At 42.8% G+C, this 20448-nt stretch overlaps 1 protein-coding gene across 1 annotated transcript in view; it reads left to right on the forward strand.

The window, feature by feature from the left end:
* LOC128739370 (uncharacterized) overlaps nt 1–20448 on the forward strand; it is a 186587-nt gene that overhangs the window by 16508 nt on the left and 149631 nt on the right. The window contains exon 2 of the mRNA XM_053834854.1: nt 8116–10027. Coding sequence (XP_053690829.1) covers nt 8767–10027 — 1261 coding nt within the window. The 5' untranslated portion in view covers nt 8116–8766. The remainder of the gene's footprint in view (nt 1–8115; nt 10028–20448) is intronic.

The following is a 20448-nucleotide window of genomic DNA, read 5'->3' on the forward strand; positions in this document are numbered from 1 at the left end:
CGTCCCCGTCGCACAGCAGAGTACACACATTGACGAAACGCAATTGTCACATGGGTTGCCGATTGGTTGAATGGTTACATGCCACCGAATGGGGACACCGTTTGGGTGGTTGAGTTGGGTGGAAATGGCAGTTGATTGTTGATAGAGGAGACGCCAGTACTGCGCCACACCGATGCGGTGCGTTCCGGTGTGGTGGAAGCTTGAATTGGGTGACGTCCCAGTGATAAATGAAAATGTAAGTGTACATTTATGTGCCAATGACCCTTGCTAATACAGATCAGTTGCGTCGCTGCTGCGGATTGTGATGAATGGGCAACTTGTGTGTATGCAAAGCAGTCGGTGTGTTGAAGTATTTGCGGCAGCGCTTAGACAAATTTAGCTGAGACGGATTGCTAGAGCAGTTACGGATTACTGCCAGAACTGCGTGCTTACGGTGTTCAAAGATTAAAAATACCTCTTTGACATATTGGACGTTTTGACGATTTGGACAAGTTATTATTCTCTAGTGGTTTTAAGCGGAAAATAATCACCGGGAATGGGACTTCTTTTGCCGAAACGAAAGAATTCTCCGTTCAGGTCAATAAGCTATACTTGACGCTTGTTAAATACTCATCAAAGGAAAGCATCAGTAGAAAGGTTTAGTTAGACCGAACGAACATCAACCAAGATGGCAACAAAATATTTACTTACAGACAGTGCTTAATTTGAGTCATTGCCTCCGTTAGAAGCTGTCAGTCAATATCCAACAGCACACGATAGTCGGTTCAAGTCATTAGAGGCTCGGAAGACAACGAATCGATAACGCTTGCACGCTCCTTTGAAGCGATTCTTCCGTAGTTTTCGTAACCATCTCGCTGCAGAGGACCTAAAGACAACCACTTTCATTGGGTAGATATTATAAACACGCAAGAAAGGTGCCAAAGCGGAACTGTTTTCGTGAATGAAAGCTCTCCAGCTGGGGCATTGCGTGACGACCAGCGCTGTTTAAGCGAAACATTTAATTGAAAAATCAAAACTAATGCTTCATTAGCGTTATTAGTCTGTCTGTGAACCGAAATGTCGGAAAGGCTGAACATTCACCATGCTGGCTGTGATGCTGTGCGAATTATGTCCAGAGGGAAATTTTAGCGGAAGTAAGGTGTAAAAAAAATAATAATAAAAAACAATTAATTCTGGTAGACATTTACGCAGACGATTTTTTCGGTGACCTCTACGGCCGTTGTCGTTTTGTGGGTCAGCGCTCGCAGATGAGCACCTGTGCGAATTTATTATTTTTTTCGCTATCTCTCGCCGGCATCGTGTGAAACATCGGCAAATCTTTAACAGTGTCTGCATCGGAACGCGAAAGAAGAGATGTAATCTAAGTTGACCACCGCTTGGGAACGGATCTTTCGCATCGCAAGGTCGTGGTAGGTGATATTTTGATAATTTAATTAATATTAAATCGTTAAAAATTAATTTTCGACCGGACCTCTTCGTTTGGTTTGCATATTTACAAACTTCATATTTGCCTATTTGCATAAAATTTCTTCTTTAGGACTTTTAGACACAATCCTAATTATAATCACTCTGATAGTTACTTAGTTAACTTAGTTGGCCTTATGTCATTTGACCTGCGTAACATAATTCCTCCATCTAACTCGGTCCAGGTCTCCAGTTCCGCGGGCAACCAGTGCTCGCCAGATCTTGCTCCACCTGGTCTTGCCACCTCGCTCGCTGTGCCCTTCTCCGTCTTGTTCCTAGCGGATTCGATGCGAAAACCATTTTTGCAGGATAATTGTCCGGCATTCTAGCAACATGCCCTGCCCAATGTATCCGTCCAGCTTTAACCACTTTCTGAATACTGGGTTCACCGCAGAGACGCGCAAATTCGTGGTCTATTCTTCGCCTCCATACACCGTTCTCTTGCACGCCGCCAAAGTTCGTTCTTAGCATCCGCCGTTCGAAAAACTCCAAGTGCTCGCAGGTCCTCTTCTAGTAGTGTCCACGTTTCATACCCATAGAGGGCAACCGGTCCCATTAGCGTTTTGTACAATGTGCACTTTGTTCGGCGGCTCAGATTGTCCGACTTCCGCTGATAATACGTCTTTTGATATCACGGCTGGTATTGTTATCCTCTGTTACCAGTCAGCCAAGGTATACGAACTCGTCAACTACCTCATACACATCCCCGTCGATTACCACGGTACTGCCTAAGCGGGACCTGTATCGATCGGTCGCGCTCGTCAGCATATACTTCGTTTTAGACATATTTATCTTGAACCCTATCTTCTCTGCTTCGCGTTTTAGTCTGGTGAACTGATCTTCCACCGCCTCAAATATGCTGCCGGCAGCATCCACGTCGCCGTCGTCACCAAAGCAGTTAAATTAAATGGATTTATAGAAAATCGTGTTAAGTCTAGTAGGCTTACCCAGAAAGCCGTTTTCATCCAGAATTTTCCACAGCTCTTATGGGTTTGTAGTACTATCATATGAGGCTTCAAAATCGATGAACAGGAGGAACATGGGAACTCGGGATTTGCGGAACTTCTGAAGGATTTGCGGTAGGATGAAAATTTGGTCCGTTGTAGACCGACCTCCCTTAAAACCGGAATGACAATTTCTCATGAATCTTTTGGTTGTTGACGATAGTCGATGGAAGATGGCTTGGAAAAGCACTTTATAGGCGGTATTCAGCTTATCACTGTTCTTGTAGATACTGGTACTTTGTTGTTGTTCAGCCGCTGGATGACTTCTTTAACTTCGCTTATCGCTGGAGGTGGTACATGGTCTTCCGCTTGCACGCCATTCAGGTGTTCACCGTAGTGCTGATTCCACCTTTCAATCGCCGCACGGTCATCAGTCAAGATACCTCCGTCTCTAGCTCTGCACATTTCGGCCAGCGGCACAAAGCCTTTGCGAGTTTCGGTGAGTCTCTCATAGAACTTCCGGGTGGCGTGAAAGCGGTACAGCTGCTCGAGTTCTTCGCACTACTTCTCGGCCGGATGGTGCTTCTTCTCCTGGAAGAGTCGTGCTTGCTGTTTCTGCTTCTGTTTTTATCGCTCCACATTCTGACACTCTGGCAGTGACACCCCTCGTCAAGCAATTCGTTACGTCGTTTCAGTGCTACACGGCCTAAGGCGTTCTCCGCTACGTTGTTAATAACTGTTCTCGCGACAATCCAACAGTTCTCAAGTGGGACTTCATTCACTTTCGGTGACATCCAGTTGCTTCAGTCACATTAGATTATACCGTGGGGGACGCTGGTATCGAATGTTGTTCTATAACGTCATTAGGTAGTGGTCCGAATCAATGTTAGTGCCCCGATAGGTTCTGACGTCGATAATTTCTGAAAAGTACTGACCGTATATCAGAACGTGGTCGATTTGTGATTCCGTTTTGTTGGGTTATCTCCAGGTGTATCGATGGTGGAGGTTATGCTGTAAAAAGGCACTACGTATGGTCATGCTTTTGGAGGCGACGAAGTCGGCCGTTTTCGTTCGTTTGACCATTTTCACTCCCCTCAGTCGATCCTGCGACCGTACTTAATCACGTCTGTTTAAAATCTGATCCGAGTTCAAGAGCTTTAGAAGCTTCTCCATCATATTTCTGAATTCTATACTTTTCTCTCTTTTCTTCTATCGAAACGAGAGGAACGATCTTCAGCAAGAGTAGTCAACCTCTAGTCTTCGCAGACGACCTCGACATCATTACTAGAAACCATCATTACTAGGGACGGCGGTAGCAATCTACGCCAGATTGAAATTGGAGGCTAGGACGATTGGATTACAAATCAATGCGTTGAAAGCTCGAAAGTTTTAGTTGCTATAATCAAGAACCGACTCATTTTTATCCTGGTGGCTGTTCTTTAATTGATCTGCTGATAACAAATAACGATGATTTCATTCTCAACTTGAACCAAGTGGCTGCACCTGGGCTCTCGAACATGGCATAATTTTCTCTTCAATGTATATTTCTCGTGAAATTATTAATCAGTCTAAATCTTTTGGAGACCACGGGCGAATTAATTTCGATCGTTTACAGAATGCACTGAACTCACTTGACTGGAGCTTCTTGTATAGAATAAACGATTCAGATATAACAACGGATTATTTGAATTTGCAACTGTTTGAACTTTTTAATAAGTTTGTCCCAGTACGAGTTGTTAGTGAAAGGCGTGCAACTTTTCGCACGAATGATGAAATAATCAATGCAATGATTTCGTGAAACTTAGCGTGTAGACAGCGGATATCCAGTCGAAGTGAATCCAATCATTTATGTTTCAAAAGACTACGTAATCAAGTTACCCACCTCGTGAACCGTGCCAAATCCGACTATCTATCTTTTTCTTTTGAAGCCACACATTCCAGTAAAGTACTTTCGAAAAAATTAAAGGATCTGAATGTTTCCAAAAGTTCTGCTATTAGCCTAATAGTGATCGATTACTCAACTTTTCGAAAGAGATCAATAAATATTACGGTGACAATTTTGCCCATGTTACTGAACTCTTGCCTGTTCCCCTAGCAAATCCTAATGTGTTAAAATTCCATCCGTGTGACGAGTTAGAAATTTCTTCGGCTATTGGTTCCACTTCTTCTAATGCTGTTGGTTTAGATAGAGTACCCTTAAAGTTTGTGAAAATGATCTTACCTTTTGTGATTTCTCCCATTACTTACGTTTTCTACATAATTATTTCAATTTCAAAATACCCTCGCGCTTGCAAAGTATCTAAGATCATTCCAATACGAAAAAATTCTAGACGATCTGACTTAAACAATCTCCGACCAATTAATATATTATGCTCATTGTCTAAAGCGTTCGAAAAAATTCTTAAAAATCGGATTCAATGGTTTTTGTATAGCTTTGATTTAACCAATCCGCATTAATCGGGGTTTCGCTCTAATCAGAGCATGACGACAGCTCTTTTTAAGGTTCAAGATGATATCCATCAAACCTTAGATAAGAAAGGTACTGCGTTACTTCTTCTAATTGATTTCTCCAAACCTTTTGACAGATTCTCGCATGTAAAGCTGTTAAAAAAATTGTGTAGAAAATTTAGTTTCTCTCGTGAAGCGGTTGCTCTAATACAATCCTATATTTTCCAACGCACTCAAGCCGTTGAAAGCGAAGATAGACTGTCAAGCCCAATCAACATCTTGTCAGGTGTACCTCAGTGATCGGTTCTAGGACTCTTATTATTTTCTCTGTTTATTAATGATTTGCCGACCGTCCTTAAGGTTTGCAAGATTCATATGTTTGCAGACGACGTACAATTGTATCTTTGTTCTCTTGATGCTTCCGTAACGGATTTGGCTCGACTTTTAAACGGAGACCTAGAACGAGTCCTTCTTTGGTCTAAACGTAATCTTCTTTCCATCAACTCATCTAAAACTAAGGTAATGTTTTTGACAAGGCAACAGAGGCCGTCCTGCTTGCCAAATATTGTTCTGGGGTCTGATACACTGGATTACGTTTACAAGGTAATTAACCTCGGAGTTGTGTTTCAGCATAATTTGGAATGGGAACATCAAACCAATCATATCATCAGTGTTCAAAAATTTATACCTGTTTGCGCCAGTTGAGATTAACTACAGGAATGTTGACTAAGTTCTCAGGCTCTTGTTGATCTAAGTTGATCAGGCTCTCTAAGTCCTTTATCCTACCGCACATAATTTACGCCATGGAGCAGACCACAAGTGCATCTATAGCAACCACGAATAGATTACGGGTTGCTGTCAATTTACCTAAAATTAAATAAAAAGAAAACTTATCTAATTTAATACTACTTTGTATATTTTATTCACGATAGATACGTATTTCGCCTACGACTTGCAGGCTTCCTCAATGTCTGTTTTCGAACTCGAACACACAGCCACGCTCAGACGAAACAATTTCTAGTTAAAAAACTTCGATCTCTCTTCTTTCTCAGATCCCGGATTTACATAATTCACATCATTCTACTAGGCTTTTTTCAGAGTTTTAGTATTTACTTACTTACTTATGTGTCCATGTCCGCCGGTCCGGCAGAACAAAGGGATGAAATTAGAGATCTCCACTGCTGACGGTTATCCGCCACGGCTTTTACCTGTCGCCAGGACAGGTTCTCGTCTACAGCCCGGATGTCGTTGGCTAAGCTCCGTCTCCATGAGCCTCTGGGTCTGCCTCTTCTACGCTGTCCTTGTGGATTCCAGTCGAGTGCTGCTTTGCAAACCTCGTTCGCTCCTTTCCTCAAGGTGTGTCCGATCCACTTCCACCTACGCTCACGAATTTCTGTGGCTATCGGCCGTTGATGACACCGACGATGGAGTTCCTCATTGGATATCCAATTATCAGGCCACCAGGTACGAATAATATATCGCAGGCACCGGTTAATCAATACCTGCAGTTTTTGCGTTGTCTCCGCTGAGACGCACCACGTTTCGCAGGCATACAGCAGTACGGATTTAACGTTTGAATTAAAGATTCGGGTTTTCGTACGTAGAGTGATCTGGTTTGAGCGCCAAATGTTTCGCAGACCTGCAGAGGCACCCCTGGCCTTCCTGATCCGTGTGGCTATATCAGTCTTGGTACCACCATCGGGCGTTGTTTGGCTACCAAGATATTGAAAGACGGCTACCTGCTCAACTCGTTGTCCCGCTACTGTAAAGTTGGTGGAATTGTCAGTGTTCACTACCATAGACTTAGTTTTCGCTACATTGACTGTGAGACCTGCTGCCTGGGAGCTCTCGGAGAGGTCGTCTAACTTGCTCTGCATATCGTTTCGGCGTTGTGCGAGCAAGACAATGTCGTCGGCTAGGTCGAGGTCATTTAGCTGCTCCATCGTTAGAGGATTCCAAGGCAATCCTCGATTTGGTCTACTGTCAATTGCTCCAACTAATATCTCATCCATAACGATGAGAAACAGAAGCGGTGATAAAATGCAGCCCTGTCTCACGCCAGCAGTAACCCTTATGGGGTCGGACAAGACGCCGTCGTGCAAAACCTTGCACGAGAACGCCTCGTACTGAGCCTCGATGAGATGGACTAGCTTATCTGGAACTCCTCTACGCCTAAGTGCGCCCCAGATGTTTTCGTGATTGAGTTTCAGTAGTTTCAGTAGTAGTTAAGAGTTTCAGTATCCTGGATCGAAATTTTTTTTTAGAATTTCGTACTTTGAAATCTGAAAAGGTACCCGGAGTAGAACCGACAGGGTAGAACACACCGAAAAAATCCGGGCATCGTGGAGACTAAGGCCGATTTGATTCAGTGTTCGTTGGTCAGGTGATCGGGTAATATTTTGGATGTCTTCGCTGAAAGAGAAAGCGTTTCTAATCACCAGGCCTCGGGAAACTGCAAAATTACCGCTGGCCGTAATCGTTCATGCAGGCTGTGAGGCCCATTACCGGTCCGTACATTGCTTCCCTACAGATCAATACGATTGGTCCAAACTGAAGTCCAATTTCATGCCAATTTCAAAACCAATTTCAAGTAGAATTTTCAGTAAAATTTTGGGCAATTTCATTTCCATTTTAAGATTATTTTAAATGCGTTTACCGCCACCCAATGATTGCTTAATTTTTCTAGAGAAACTGTTTAGTATGACCTTGTTTTCTTTGATCTTATTCGGTAATTATCTGCATCTGAACACTTCCTGATCACAGCAATAATAGCGTACTAACTATTCAGTAGATTAATTGATCTAAATTTACATCAGAGACAAGACAAAGCAAGGACAAATCAATTCAGATTGCACGAGCATCCCGGAATGGTTGGGCTGCGACCCTTCCCAACGAACATTAACGACAGTAGATAGATTGACAGATTGTAATGGAAACAGAGTAAAAAAACTTTATGGTCATGGCAGCTACAATACAAAAGGCTAAAATATTCAATATTCAATTGCAATTTATAAAGACAGAAAAAAAATTTTATGGCGTATTTCCCGATAATTTATGTTATGTTAGTTAATGTAAGAGGAATCAAATTTTGGGACTGAGAAATCATAAAACAAAGTGATAGATCATCTGGTACATATATTAAAAATAAAAACTCCTTCAGAAGTTTGATTGTTTATGCTTAAAATTAGCTAAATTATATTTATAAATAACAATGACAAATACTTCAATACGTTTTTCGTTTTTTTGTTTTTGCTTTCAGAACATCGTACCGAAGAAACCTTCTAGTGTATTGCGTTTTGCACTCTGAGCAATTCTATTTACGAAAAAAATAAGAAAAAAGGAAGCAAGTGAGGTGGCTGGTGAAAACATAAAAACAAACAACAAATATTCGCGCTTACGCTAATCCTACAATTAGCAAGAAAAGTTATCTCTTGGCAGGGTAAAAAAATCAAGGAATCTCACCATTTCGTCGTTGCGGTGCGACACAACAATGTGTGCTAGAAAGAAGGCAATGTCGCTAATTCGGAAGTGGAAAATCGGTATCCGCTAGGTGGGCAGAAGTTTGTTTTACGCAGTGAAGTGTGTGTATGTTTGTTTGTGCGTATATGCGGCTGTGTATGCGTGCATACCCATAGTACAGTTCGCACCTACATACAGTTCCGTCGGTAGCCACCGTCACGACGTCGTCATCATCGGAGCAATGGGCGGTCAACGACTGGGGACGTTCCTGTCCTGCTATCGAAAGCGCGAAAATCAAGTTCATCTGAATCACGACGGTCACCGTTTTAGGTTGATGATAACCTGAAGAAGTGAAGTGAAATTTCCTTTTCTTTATTTTTCGGTTTTATCGTGGCAATTGTTTCACTGTGAGGTGTTAGAAGATTTTTTCAATCGGCTCTAGCATCCGTTCATGCTCAGTGGAAGACTTCGACGGAGGGCCCTGGCCCTGCTGGGAGCCCTCCTATTGGTCATTTTCATATGGCCACCATGCTGTGCGACAATGCCGAAACCCTTACCCGCGTTACTACCGGCGGTTCCAGAAATTGATTTGCCTACGGTTCCAGTACCATCCGTTGCCGCCGTTGCACCAGTGCAGCATAATGCACCTGGAAAGAGCAGAAAAACGACTGAGCTGAGTCGCTTTATGACCATTCTCTCCAAAACGACAGCGGTAAGTAAGGACGGCGGTGGGAAAAACTTACCCGGAGAAAGTCGCAATAAACCCACGATGCACGGCGACGGTATAAGTAGTGCGAATGCCGCGAGTGACATCCAAAGCAAAGCGCTAAATTTACAACGGCCTGAAAATCACTACGCGCGGTCGTCAATAGACGAACCAATCGATAAAAATAAATCACATGAACAACAAATTTCGACTGCAACCGGTGACGAAGACGCCACCCAACCGGTAAAATTAGATAACGTCGTCGGTGCCGCTCAGAGCAATACATTCAACGACAAAAAGCCTTATCATCTCGAACCAAATCAGGCGCAGATAACACACAGTCCCACTATATTCAATGTTCTATTCCAAAACCCACCAACACCAACGGCAGCAGCCGATGACATCGAGCGACAGCAACATCTAAAGGTCAATGACCGCGGCGATGATCAGAACGCCGTCAATCAATCAGTATTCAATACCTCGTCTCGGTCCATCGACTCCTCTTCGCCCAGCTCGAACTTCGACGACGATGACGACGACAGCTACTACAGCTCCCGCGCCTTGATCCTGTCCAGGTCACAACGCAGCGCGTCGGCCGATCCGGGAGAATTTGGCTACAGTCGACATCGCCACCGGCACCAGCATTATCTGACAGGTAATGCTACCCTTACAGCAGCCGGTGCTAACGGGCGAAGTAGGGGAGCACCCGTTGGGCGACATCATCATCATCACCATATCTATCAACATCACCATCAGCAGCAGCAGCAGCAGCAGCAACAGCAATATCGCAATGGGACAACGGTTGGAGTTGATGCTGCTAGCGGGGGCAGTAGCGGCGCCGGCGGCGGCGAAGATCAATCCAATCTAGAGCGCAACGAACGATCGGCGAATCTGTCGCATATAACCGGGGCAACGCGCAAGATTCAGCTGTATATCAAGAACCGATACCTGCAACTGCTGGCCGATGGCACCGTCAACGGAACGCACGACGATCAGAGCGATTTCAGTAAGTAGGACATTTTGATTTGGTTTTCTATTTCACTTGACTCACTCTATTATTTACGATTTGTTTATCGTCTTCGTGCCAAATGAGCTATCGAAAGACGCACACCGTAGAAGCAAACTAACAGTTCACGAACTAAACTGGAAAACTAAGCGTTTTGTCAATCATTTTGTGCACGGAAGGGGTTTGGTTGTTTGTTTATTTGCCTTAAAATCGCAACTTGTGATGCGACAAATGCCATGATTGGATGACCAATGACGGTTAATCTGATAGTTTAAGAAATGAAGGAAAGAGTATTTGATGAAAATATTCGATGGAATCAGCTTAACAATGTTTACTATCAATATGAATGGCACCAACAATATTAGTTTGGTTGTTGTTTAAATTTCCTGACAGTATATTCATAACCTTTTTAGCAGAAATATTTTCCAAATCTAACTCGCAAATAAATAGATGGAGATGCTCTGACATTAAGGAATTACCTAGTAGAAGTTTCAATAAAACCTAGGACACAAAAACAGCACAGCAACAGCACAAACAGCACCAAATGACAACATTGCTCGCAATAAATACAATCTCTTTGCTACACACTTCAAGCAGGCTTTTGATCGTTTTCATGCTTCCTCGAAACAAAGTTCCTCTGCTGTTAGAAACACACGTAACGAAGTCATTAACCTCAACGTTTATCATGTAACAGAGGAAATTGTGGAAACTGCCATCGGAAAATTAAAATATTCCTAAGTGGCCGAACCTAATGTTATTTCATCTTGCATCATGAAAAAGTGTTCTACTGTTCTCGTTAGACCTCTTTCAGCATTGTTCAATGCTTCAATCCAGCAGTGTAAGTTCCCTATTCTATGGAAAAAAACTTGTCATGTTCCCTATACACAAGAAGGGCGATAAGCGCAACATTCAAACTATCGAGGGGATTACATCGTTATGCTCCAGCTCTAAAGTGTTCGAAATAATCGTCAACGATGCTCTGTCCGCTAGCTGTCAATAGTACATTTCCTCAGACCAGTATGGTTTTCTCCAAACCGGTCAGTCTCCACGAATATCGTCGATTTCGTCTTATCCTGCTTGCGCAACATGAATAAAGGAGTGCAAATTGATGCAGTTTACACGAACCTGGAAGCAGCGTTTGATTGGGTAGATCACAACATCCTCCTTGCCAGGCTGGAGAAACTGAGAATTTCCGCAACGTTTTGCAAGTGGCTACACTCGTACCTAACACACCGTTAGCTGAGTGTGAAGATCGGGTCCGAATTTTCGAACAACATCTCTGGCGTACCACAGGGGAGCAACTTTGGACCACTGCTTTTTTCTCTTTTTATAAATGAACTATCAGCTCTCCTGTCACCTGGCTGTCGGGCTTTTTATGCTGACGATGTAAAAATCTTCAAGATAATTAAAATTGACTTCGACTGCATTGAACTGCAACGCCTTGGGAACAAATTTGAAGATTGGTACTCGAGTAACATCTTGAAGTGCTCTACCGTCTACTTTCATCGCAAAAACAAACCAAAAACAAAACAATTTTTAACTACAACATGGCGGGACATGTCTTACAACGCGTCCATCATATTCGTGAATCGAATCGAAGTAGTACAGACTCTTGTAATAAGACGTGCTAATGCTCAAGTCACGTTTCTGGTTTATGAGACAGGGAGGGACAGTCAATATCCCGCCCTTCTGAGTCAACTGAATTTGTCTGCTCCTGAACGACATCACAGAATTAGGTATTTCCTGCACTTGCAAGCAGGGAATGCAAACTACGGGCTGTACGACCCAATCCGATTTATGGCAATGCAGTTCAACGAACTCTACGTTGGTTCAACTTGAACTTGACGGCCAATAAATTTTAACGACGACTCTCTCGTAGATGATAAGTAAAAATTATGATTTTGTATAAAAATCAAAGCAAAACGACCGGCTGGATACTCAAGTAACTCAAAAACTGAAGCTCTCAGCATGTTGTTACGAACAAGGTTGGTTTTTTGATAACTTTTCAATTGTAAATTTAATTCATTACTCTCTAGTTTTCGAATGCCGCAAGTTAGCAAAGTAGAAAACTTTGAAATAAATATGAATGACATATTTTTCTTGAATTGTAACTTTTCTATAGATATGAATTGAGAGAAGAGGCAAAACAAAGAGAGCATAGAGAAGAAAGAGAATGAAAAAAGGGAGCAGAGGAAAGAAAGAAGAAATAAAAATAGGAAAGAAGAGAAAGATAAATGCAGCAAAAGACTGCGAAAGGAAACAAGAGACACAGAAAGGAGAGACGAGACAGAGAAAGTAAAAAACAAACAGAAAAAAACGAGATAGACAGATAAAGGAAACGAGATAGATAGATTAGACAGACAGACAGACAGACAGACAGACAGACAGACAGACAGACAGACAGACAGACAGACAGACAGACAGACAGACAGACAGACAGACAGACAGACAGACAGACAGACAGACAGACAGACAGACAGACAGACAGACAGACAGACAGACAGACAGACAGACAGACAGACAGACAGACAGACAGACAGACAGACAGACAGACAGACAGACAGACAGACAGACAGACAGACAGACAGACAGACAGACAGACAGACAGACAGACAGACAGACAGACAGACAGACAGACAGACAGACAGACAGACAGACAGACAGACAGACAGACAGACAGACAGACAGACAGACAGACAGACAGACAGACAGACAGACAGACAGACAGACAGACAGACAGACAGACAGACAGACAGACAGACAGACAGACAGACAGACAGACAGACAGACAGACAGACAGACAGACAGACAGACAGACAGACAGACAGACAGACAGACAGACAGACAGACAGACAGACAGACAGACAGACAGACAGACAGACAGACAGACAGACAGACAGACAGACAGACAGACAGACAGACAGACAGACAGACAGACAGACAGACAGACAGACAGACAGACAGACAGACAGACAGACAGACAGACAGACAGACAGACAGACAGACAGACAGACAGACAGACAGACAGACAGACAGACAGACAGACAGACAGACAGACAGACAGACAGACAGACAGACAGACAGACAGACAGACAGACAGACAGACAGACAGACAGACAGACAGACAGACAGACAGACAGACAGACAGACAGACAGACAGACAGACAGACAGACAGACAGACAGACAGACAGACAGACAGACAGACAGACAGACAGACAGACAGACAGACAGACAGACAGACAGACAGACAGACAGACAGACAGACAGACAGACAGACAGACAGACAGACAGACAGACAGACAGACAGACAGACAGACAGACAGACAGACAGACAGACAGACAGACAGACAGACAGACAGACAGACAGACAGACAGACAGACAGACAGACAGACAGACAGACAGACAGACAGACAGACAGACAGACAGACAGACAGACAGACAGACAGACAGACAGACAGACAGACAGACAGACAGACAGACAGACAGACAGACAGACAGACAGACAGACAGACAGACAGACAGACAGACAGACAGACAGACAGACAGACAGACAGACAGACAGACAGACAGACAGACAGACAGACAGACAGACAGACAGACAGACAGACAGACAGACAGACAGACAGACAGACAGACAGACAGACAGACAGACAGACAGACAGACAGACAGACAGACAGACAGACAGACAGACAGACAGACAGACAGACAGACAGACAGACAGACAGACAGACAGACAGACAGACAGACAGACAGACAGACAGACAGACAGACAGACAGACAGACAGACAGACAGACAGACAGACAGACAGACAGACAGACAGACAGACAGACAGACAGACAGACAGACAGACAGACAGACAGACAGACAGACAGACAGACAGACAGACAGACAGACAGACAGACAGACAGACAGACAGACAGACAGACAGACAGACAGACAGACAGACAGACAGACAGACAGACAGACAGACAGACAGACAGACAGACAGACAGACAGACAGACAGACAGACAGACAGACAGACAGACAGACAGACAGACAGACAGACAGACAGACAGACAGACAGACAGACAGACAGACAGACAGACAGACAGACAGACAGACAGACAGACAGACAGACAGACAGACAGACAGACAGACAGACAGACAGACAGACAGACAGACAGACAGACAGACAGACAGACAGACAGACAGACAGACAGACAGACAGACAGACAGACAGACAGACAGACAGACAGACAGACAGACAGACAGACAGACAGACAGACAGACAGACAGACAGACAGACAGACAGACAGACAGACAGACAGACAGACAGACAGACAGACAGACAGACAGACAGACAGACAGACAGACAGACAGACAGACAGACAGACAGACAGACAGACAGACAGACAGACAGACAGACAGACAGACAGACAGACAGACAGACAGACAGACAGACAGACAGACAGACAGACAGACAGACAGACAGACAGACAGACAGACAGACAGACAGACAGACAGACAGACAGACAGACAGACAGACAGACAGACAGACAGACAGACAGACAGACAGACAGACAGACAGACAGACAGACAGACAGACAGACAGACAGACAGACAGACAGACAGACAGACAGACAGACAGACAGACAGACAGACAGACAGACAGACAGACAGACAGACAGACAGACAGACAGACAGACAGACAGACAGACAGACAGACAGACAGACAGACAGACAGACAGACAGACAGACAGACAGACAGACAGACAGACAGACAGACAGACAGACAGACAGACAGACAGACAGACAGACAGACAGACAGACAGACAGACAGACAGACAGACAGACAGACAGACAGACAGACAGACAGACAGACAGACAGACAGACAGACAGACAGACAGACAGACAGACAGACAGACAGACAGACAGACAGACAGACAGACAGACAGACAGACAGACAGACAGACAGACAGACAGACAGACAGACAGACAGACAGACAGACAGACAGACAGACAGACAGACAGACAGACAGACAGACAGACAGACAGACAGACAGACAGACAGACAGACAGACAGACAGACAGACAGACAGACAGACAGACAGACAGACAGACAGACAGACAGACAGACAGACAGACAGACAGACAGACAGACAGACAGACAGACAGACAGACAGACAGACAGACAGACAGACAGACAGACAGACAGACAGACAGACAGACAGACAGACAGACAGACAGACAGACAGACAGACAGACAGACAGACAGACAGACAGACAGACAGACAGACAGACAGACAGACAGACAGACAGACAGACAGACAGACAGACAGACAGACAGACAGACAGACAGACAGACAGACAGACAGACAGACAGACAGACAGACAGACAGACAGACAGACAGACAGACAGACAGACAGACAGACAGACAGACAGACAGACAGACAGACAGACAGACAGACAGACAGACAGACAGACAGACAGACAGACAGACAGACAGACAGACAGACAGACAGACAGACAGACAGACAGACAGACAGACAGACAGACAGACAAATCTATTAAAATGGATTTCTGTCTGTCTGTCTGTCTGTCTGACTGTCGGGATGTTCCTTATAGAATCGAAAACTACTGAACCAATCGGCGTGAAAATTGCAATTTGCATTTGCATGGGGCCAGCGAAGGTTCTTATGATGGTTAGAGACCCCTCTCCCCACTAAGAGAGGGCTTCCATACAAATGAAATACTAATTTCTTCATTACTCGAGAACTAATCAAGCAAATGGAACCAAATTTGGCATGTGGGTGATTTTGGATTAAGGAATTTTTTTATGATGATTTGAGACCCCTCACCACTGTGGTAGGGGGATAAAGACTCTCATACAAATAAAATAGAAATTTTTGCGTAACTCAAAAACTAGTCAAACTCGAGAGATTTTAGACTCTTTCATGAAACATTAGTCAATAACAAAACCACCAGAAACTATCAATAGTAACATTAGATGATTCAGGGCGAGACGGACACAAGCCGACAGGTCGCTGTCGTCGGAAGCGCCGGCCATTGCGGGGGGCAGCACCCCGTAGAGGTCACCTTTATCTAGGTTTATTTATTTTCATAGATCTACTGACCTCTATTACTTTCCTTCAGTTGGGTCACCCCTGCGAAATGGTACTTTCTACGAAAAGATTTTCCGTGAAATGGTACATCCCGCGTAAGGTTTTTCGCGAAATGGTATTCTGCAAAACTTTATATTCCGCGTTATGGTCAACCGAGAATTGGTGTTCCGCAAAATGGTTTGAATGATGGCGAATATTTAAATGCTATCCGCTTTTTTTCATCAGGCTTAGCAATGGGGGAGTTGTTTTCTATTTTCTGTGAGGAAAATTTGTATATTAAAATACTCATGAAATCCTCAGAAACTTGTAAAACTCGAGATTGTTATAAAGGTCATCCGAGATTCAGGATTTATGTACAACGCAGTTTAATTTGTGGCACTACGAAGTTTGTCGGGTAAGCTAGTAAGTACATAAAACTTGGGCAAAATCGGAACATTTATAAGTTTTGATGCCTTTTTAATGGAATTTCTGACTTGTCTAATCTATTAGCTTGAAGCGATTTGTAAGTATCAAAGTTTTTAATTATTGCTTTCACACTTCCACGCTTCTGCTACTCCCACACATTTACCTACATAAATTGTATTCATATCTGCGTGGAAGTTCCAGAAATTAGTTAACTGAGTTTCTAAAACCAATGGTCCTCTGGGACATTTTCAATTGAGCATACATTTTATTAACAAAATGATACCGATTCGCATTCCATTATCCAAAGATAATCGTTTTCATTATTTCAAAACCAAAAGGTACAGGTGGACTGAAACAGGCATTATCGTTTGCTAGAACACAACTGTACCAAGCAATGTTGATGAAGCCATCATCACGGTCAATCCTGTAAGAAGGTGCGCAAAGAATTCCAACAAGCAACGAACGCCGTAGCGTTCCACGAAAGAACGCAACCGCATACCTGCCACAATTATGTAGTAATGTTATTGGAATCGATGAACCGATAAAAAGGTAACAAACGTGCGCACGTGAAGTGGAAGATCAGGATCTTTAACTGCTTCGGACCATTTAACGTTGAACGCAGCAGTCTAATAAGGAATCATTTACTGGCGTAATGAACGGGATTAAACGACCAGATGACCTTTAATCAGCTACACCGACAGCTGAGGAGCTCTCATAATTGGATCAAGAGTTGTTCGATGAATTTTAGAATGCGCAATCCAAGTGCGTTGACCCGCAGCAACAGCTAGAAGACCACCACCACCAGTCGTTTGGTGGTCGCTTGATTTATGGCGAATCGAATTTTATCAATTAGTCCCCAACCCGAGGTTTCCTGTTCATTTTTCTAGTATGGTGACTGTTCTTTTCGGGTTTGATTTATAGATCTGAGCGATTGGCGCCATAAAATCGGTTGTTGATTCTAACCAGCGGAGAAGGAGGCCGACGACGGCACGTTACTCTTCAATTGAATGCTTGAAAAGATTTCCGTTTTTGTTGAGAGCATTTCGAAGATCTCAACGATACATATTCTTTTCGATTCTTTTGAGTGCATTATGATTTATTGAGGTTTCCCATTGAAAGGAGAGAGAGACAAAACTACAGTAGGGAAACTTTCACTGTTAGTTTCGGTTTCGGACCTGCGTCGTCGTGCCCATAGCGGAACAGCGCATAGAATTTCATAACCCAGCCTATCAACTTCGTCACCAACTGTTATCTTAATTGCCGCTTTCAAAAACCGCTTATCGTCGGTAATGATTTTCTGACACCTGTCAGGGCAAAGCTGTCGGCTGCTCCTCTGGTGGTTGCCAACAAACCAGATTTTAGCGCATTCAAGCGACCGTGTGTGCGACCATGGAATTCCAAAGGGGTGGAACAAATATTTAGACTACCGGTCCGATCCGGCCCGGAGCGACAGGCTAGTAGTCTCGGTGACGACATTGAATCATAAAATAGTTTACGAAAACACGGCTTAGTTTTTACTGCCGGACTGCTGAAGCCGGTTTCACGCAATATGCCTACAAATTGACGATTCAACATCCGGAATTTGGATCAATCAACAGTGAGATTGAGGAATTCTGCGTATATTTTTTGCAAATATTCGAATTGAAGCTGTTTTTTTAACCTTTGCGTAGTGAACGGTACCAACTCGAAAAATGTTTAACAAATTGGAATATAAAATTTAGTATGTTCTGTTCTAGAAATAAAAGATATTTTTACGAATCATTGTTGCAAAAAATGTTGATGTTGAATTGGATTCTTTATGATGATAGTAGCATGTATCCATGCATGTAATAACATGATTCTTCATGTATACATGCAGCATATATACATATATATTTCTTTAGGCTTAATCGAAAGTTACTCGTATTGTAAGTGCCATCGGTTGCGTGTTTGGCGTTACCGGTTTAAAATAATTCGTGGAAGAAAACTACTCAAGCACTAACTGGTCCACTAATGGTTAATTTACCCTAGTTAGAATTATGTCTATGTGCATTTAGGAACAATTTAACAAATTCAAAATCACAAGCTTTTGCTTTCCTGTCACCTTACAGAAATTAAAAATTGTTTTTATTATCAATCAAGGGATTTTACCAATTAAATCCCATTTTATCAACAACACATCTTTTCAATACACTTTCAATGAAACGGTAAACATACGCAATTATATTACGACCGAACACTACAGCTGTAACACACTTTTCCAACACAGATATCGAATTAGCCTAGGTTTATTCGCCTCGTCGTAAAGAATTTGCGACCTGTTGGTACGAGGGACATTTGACATTTTTTCCGGCACACTTTCCCAACACAGACATCAAATTGGACTAGGTTTAATCGCAGTGTTAAGAAATCTTGTCGAGACTAGCAGACTTTGTCATTTGTTCTATCTTACTTTCCAACCACAGATATCAACAAATAGGACTAGGTTCAATCGTCGCAAAGAATTTTCAACCTGTTGGAACGGGAAGATTTTATCATTTTTTCTGAAATCACGTTAAAGTTATGATGACGTTTTTTCCAACCAATCACGAAACGAAGATTTTCAGTTGGACAATGTTTCATTATTTTCATTTTTTTAATAGTGCGTACTTTCAAATCAATAGGTTTCTTTGTTGGAGTTGATGCGCAGAAGTTTTTTCAATCGATCGACGCAAAAATAAATGACTTGAAAATCATGATATGTTTACCTTTTGAATCGAAAGTATCGTATTTTGAATAAATTTCGTAAAGTAATGTTTGATTCAGAAGGCGATATTGAAATTCCTGCAAAATTTACCATCAAACAAATCGAAATTGATAAAATAATATCTAAACCAAGTAGGTAGTAGAGATTTTTCGCGATAATTAACTGATTGTATGCTGGATATATATCGATATCTCAAGCGTTGTTTTGCATATGTCATTATACTGGGCCTTGGAGAAACCATTTCGGTAAAGAAATCCTTAACTTAACTGATTATTAACTGTTATTTTTCCCGCTAAGCTCGTAAGTACTCTTACACACCCTTTCGATAAGTTTTGTATCGACCTTCCTGTTAGATGACATTCAGTTGAAGTAGCATTAGAAGCTGCCGCGAAAATGAGTTCTTCAGTCGAAAAATTAGCTGTTGTTTGTCCAATTTTTGTTTTCTTCGTTCTATGTCCACAATCAGAAAATCGTTTCCGAAGTCGTCCACTAGGTTTAGCTTGTACAGCAATCTGCAAACACAAAAATGTATTAGAGCTTTTCGTTTTCGTTATCCTTCAAAAAACTCCTTCGAACTTGTTTGCATTTAGTCCAGTGCGCTTTGAACTGTAGCTCAATAACTATTTTGATTTTGCTAATCGCACTGACCACACAAATGTTCCTGTTTTCTTTCTTTAGTTTATTAAACACGGTACAGCGACTTCTACCTTTTAAAGGTGGTTTTACACCTACGATGAACAGCGAACGTGAACTAATCGTTTGACAGTATGCTTTTTCCGTCGTGAACAGCATCGCGAACATCTGCTGTGGTGAGTTATGTAGTTCACGTTCACCATTCGCAACCACGAAATTATTACTTTTTGTTTGGTTTTGTGTGTGGGAAAAGAGAAAGGAAAATTTTTTTTTGTCATCAAGCAGTAGGCGTGAGCAGTCTTCAAAATATGTCAAAGTGTCAAAGTCGCGAACTGTAAAACGCTTCCGAAAAAGTGGACATGAAATGACAACTAAAGTTTGGTTTAGCCGGTTTGTTTTTATCGTTTTTGTGCATGGATAATTCCGATTTATTAGAGGTAGCTGCGTTTGGACTATGTGTCGTGGCCATGTTATTGATTTCAAATGCAGCAAAGCGTAAAAAATGCAGAAAGCATTGGGTACACCCGTATCTTCAAGAGCGAAATAAAAA

The sequence above is a fragment of the Sabethes cyaneus genome, chromosome 3 (genome assembly GCF_943734655.1).
Source record: "Sabethes cyaneus chromosome 3, idSabCyanKW18_F2, whole genome shotgun sequence".
Lineage (NCBI taxonomy): Eukaryota > Metazoa > Arthropoda > Insecta > Diptera > Culicidae > Sabethes > Sabethes cyaneus.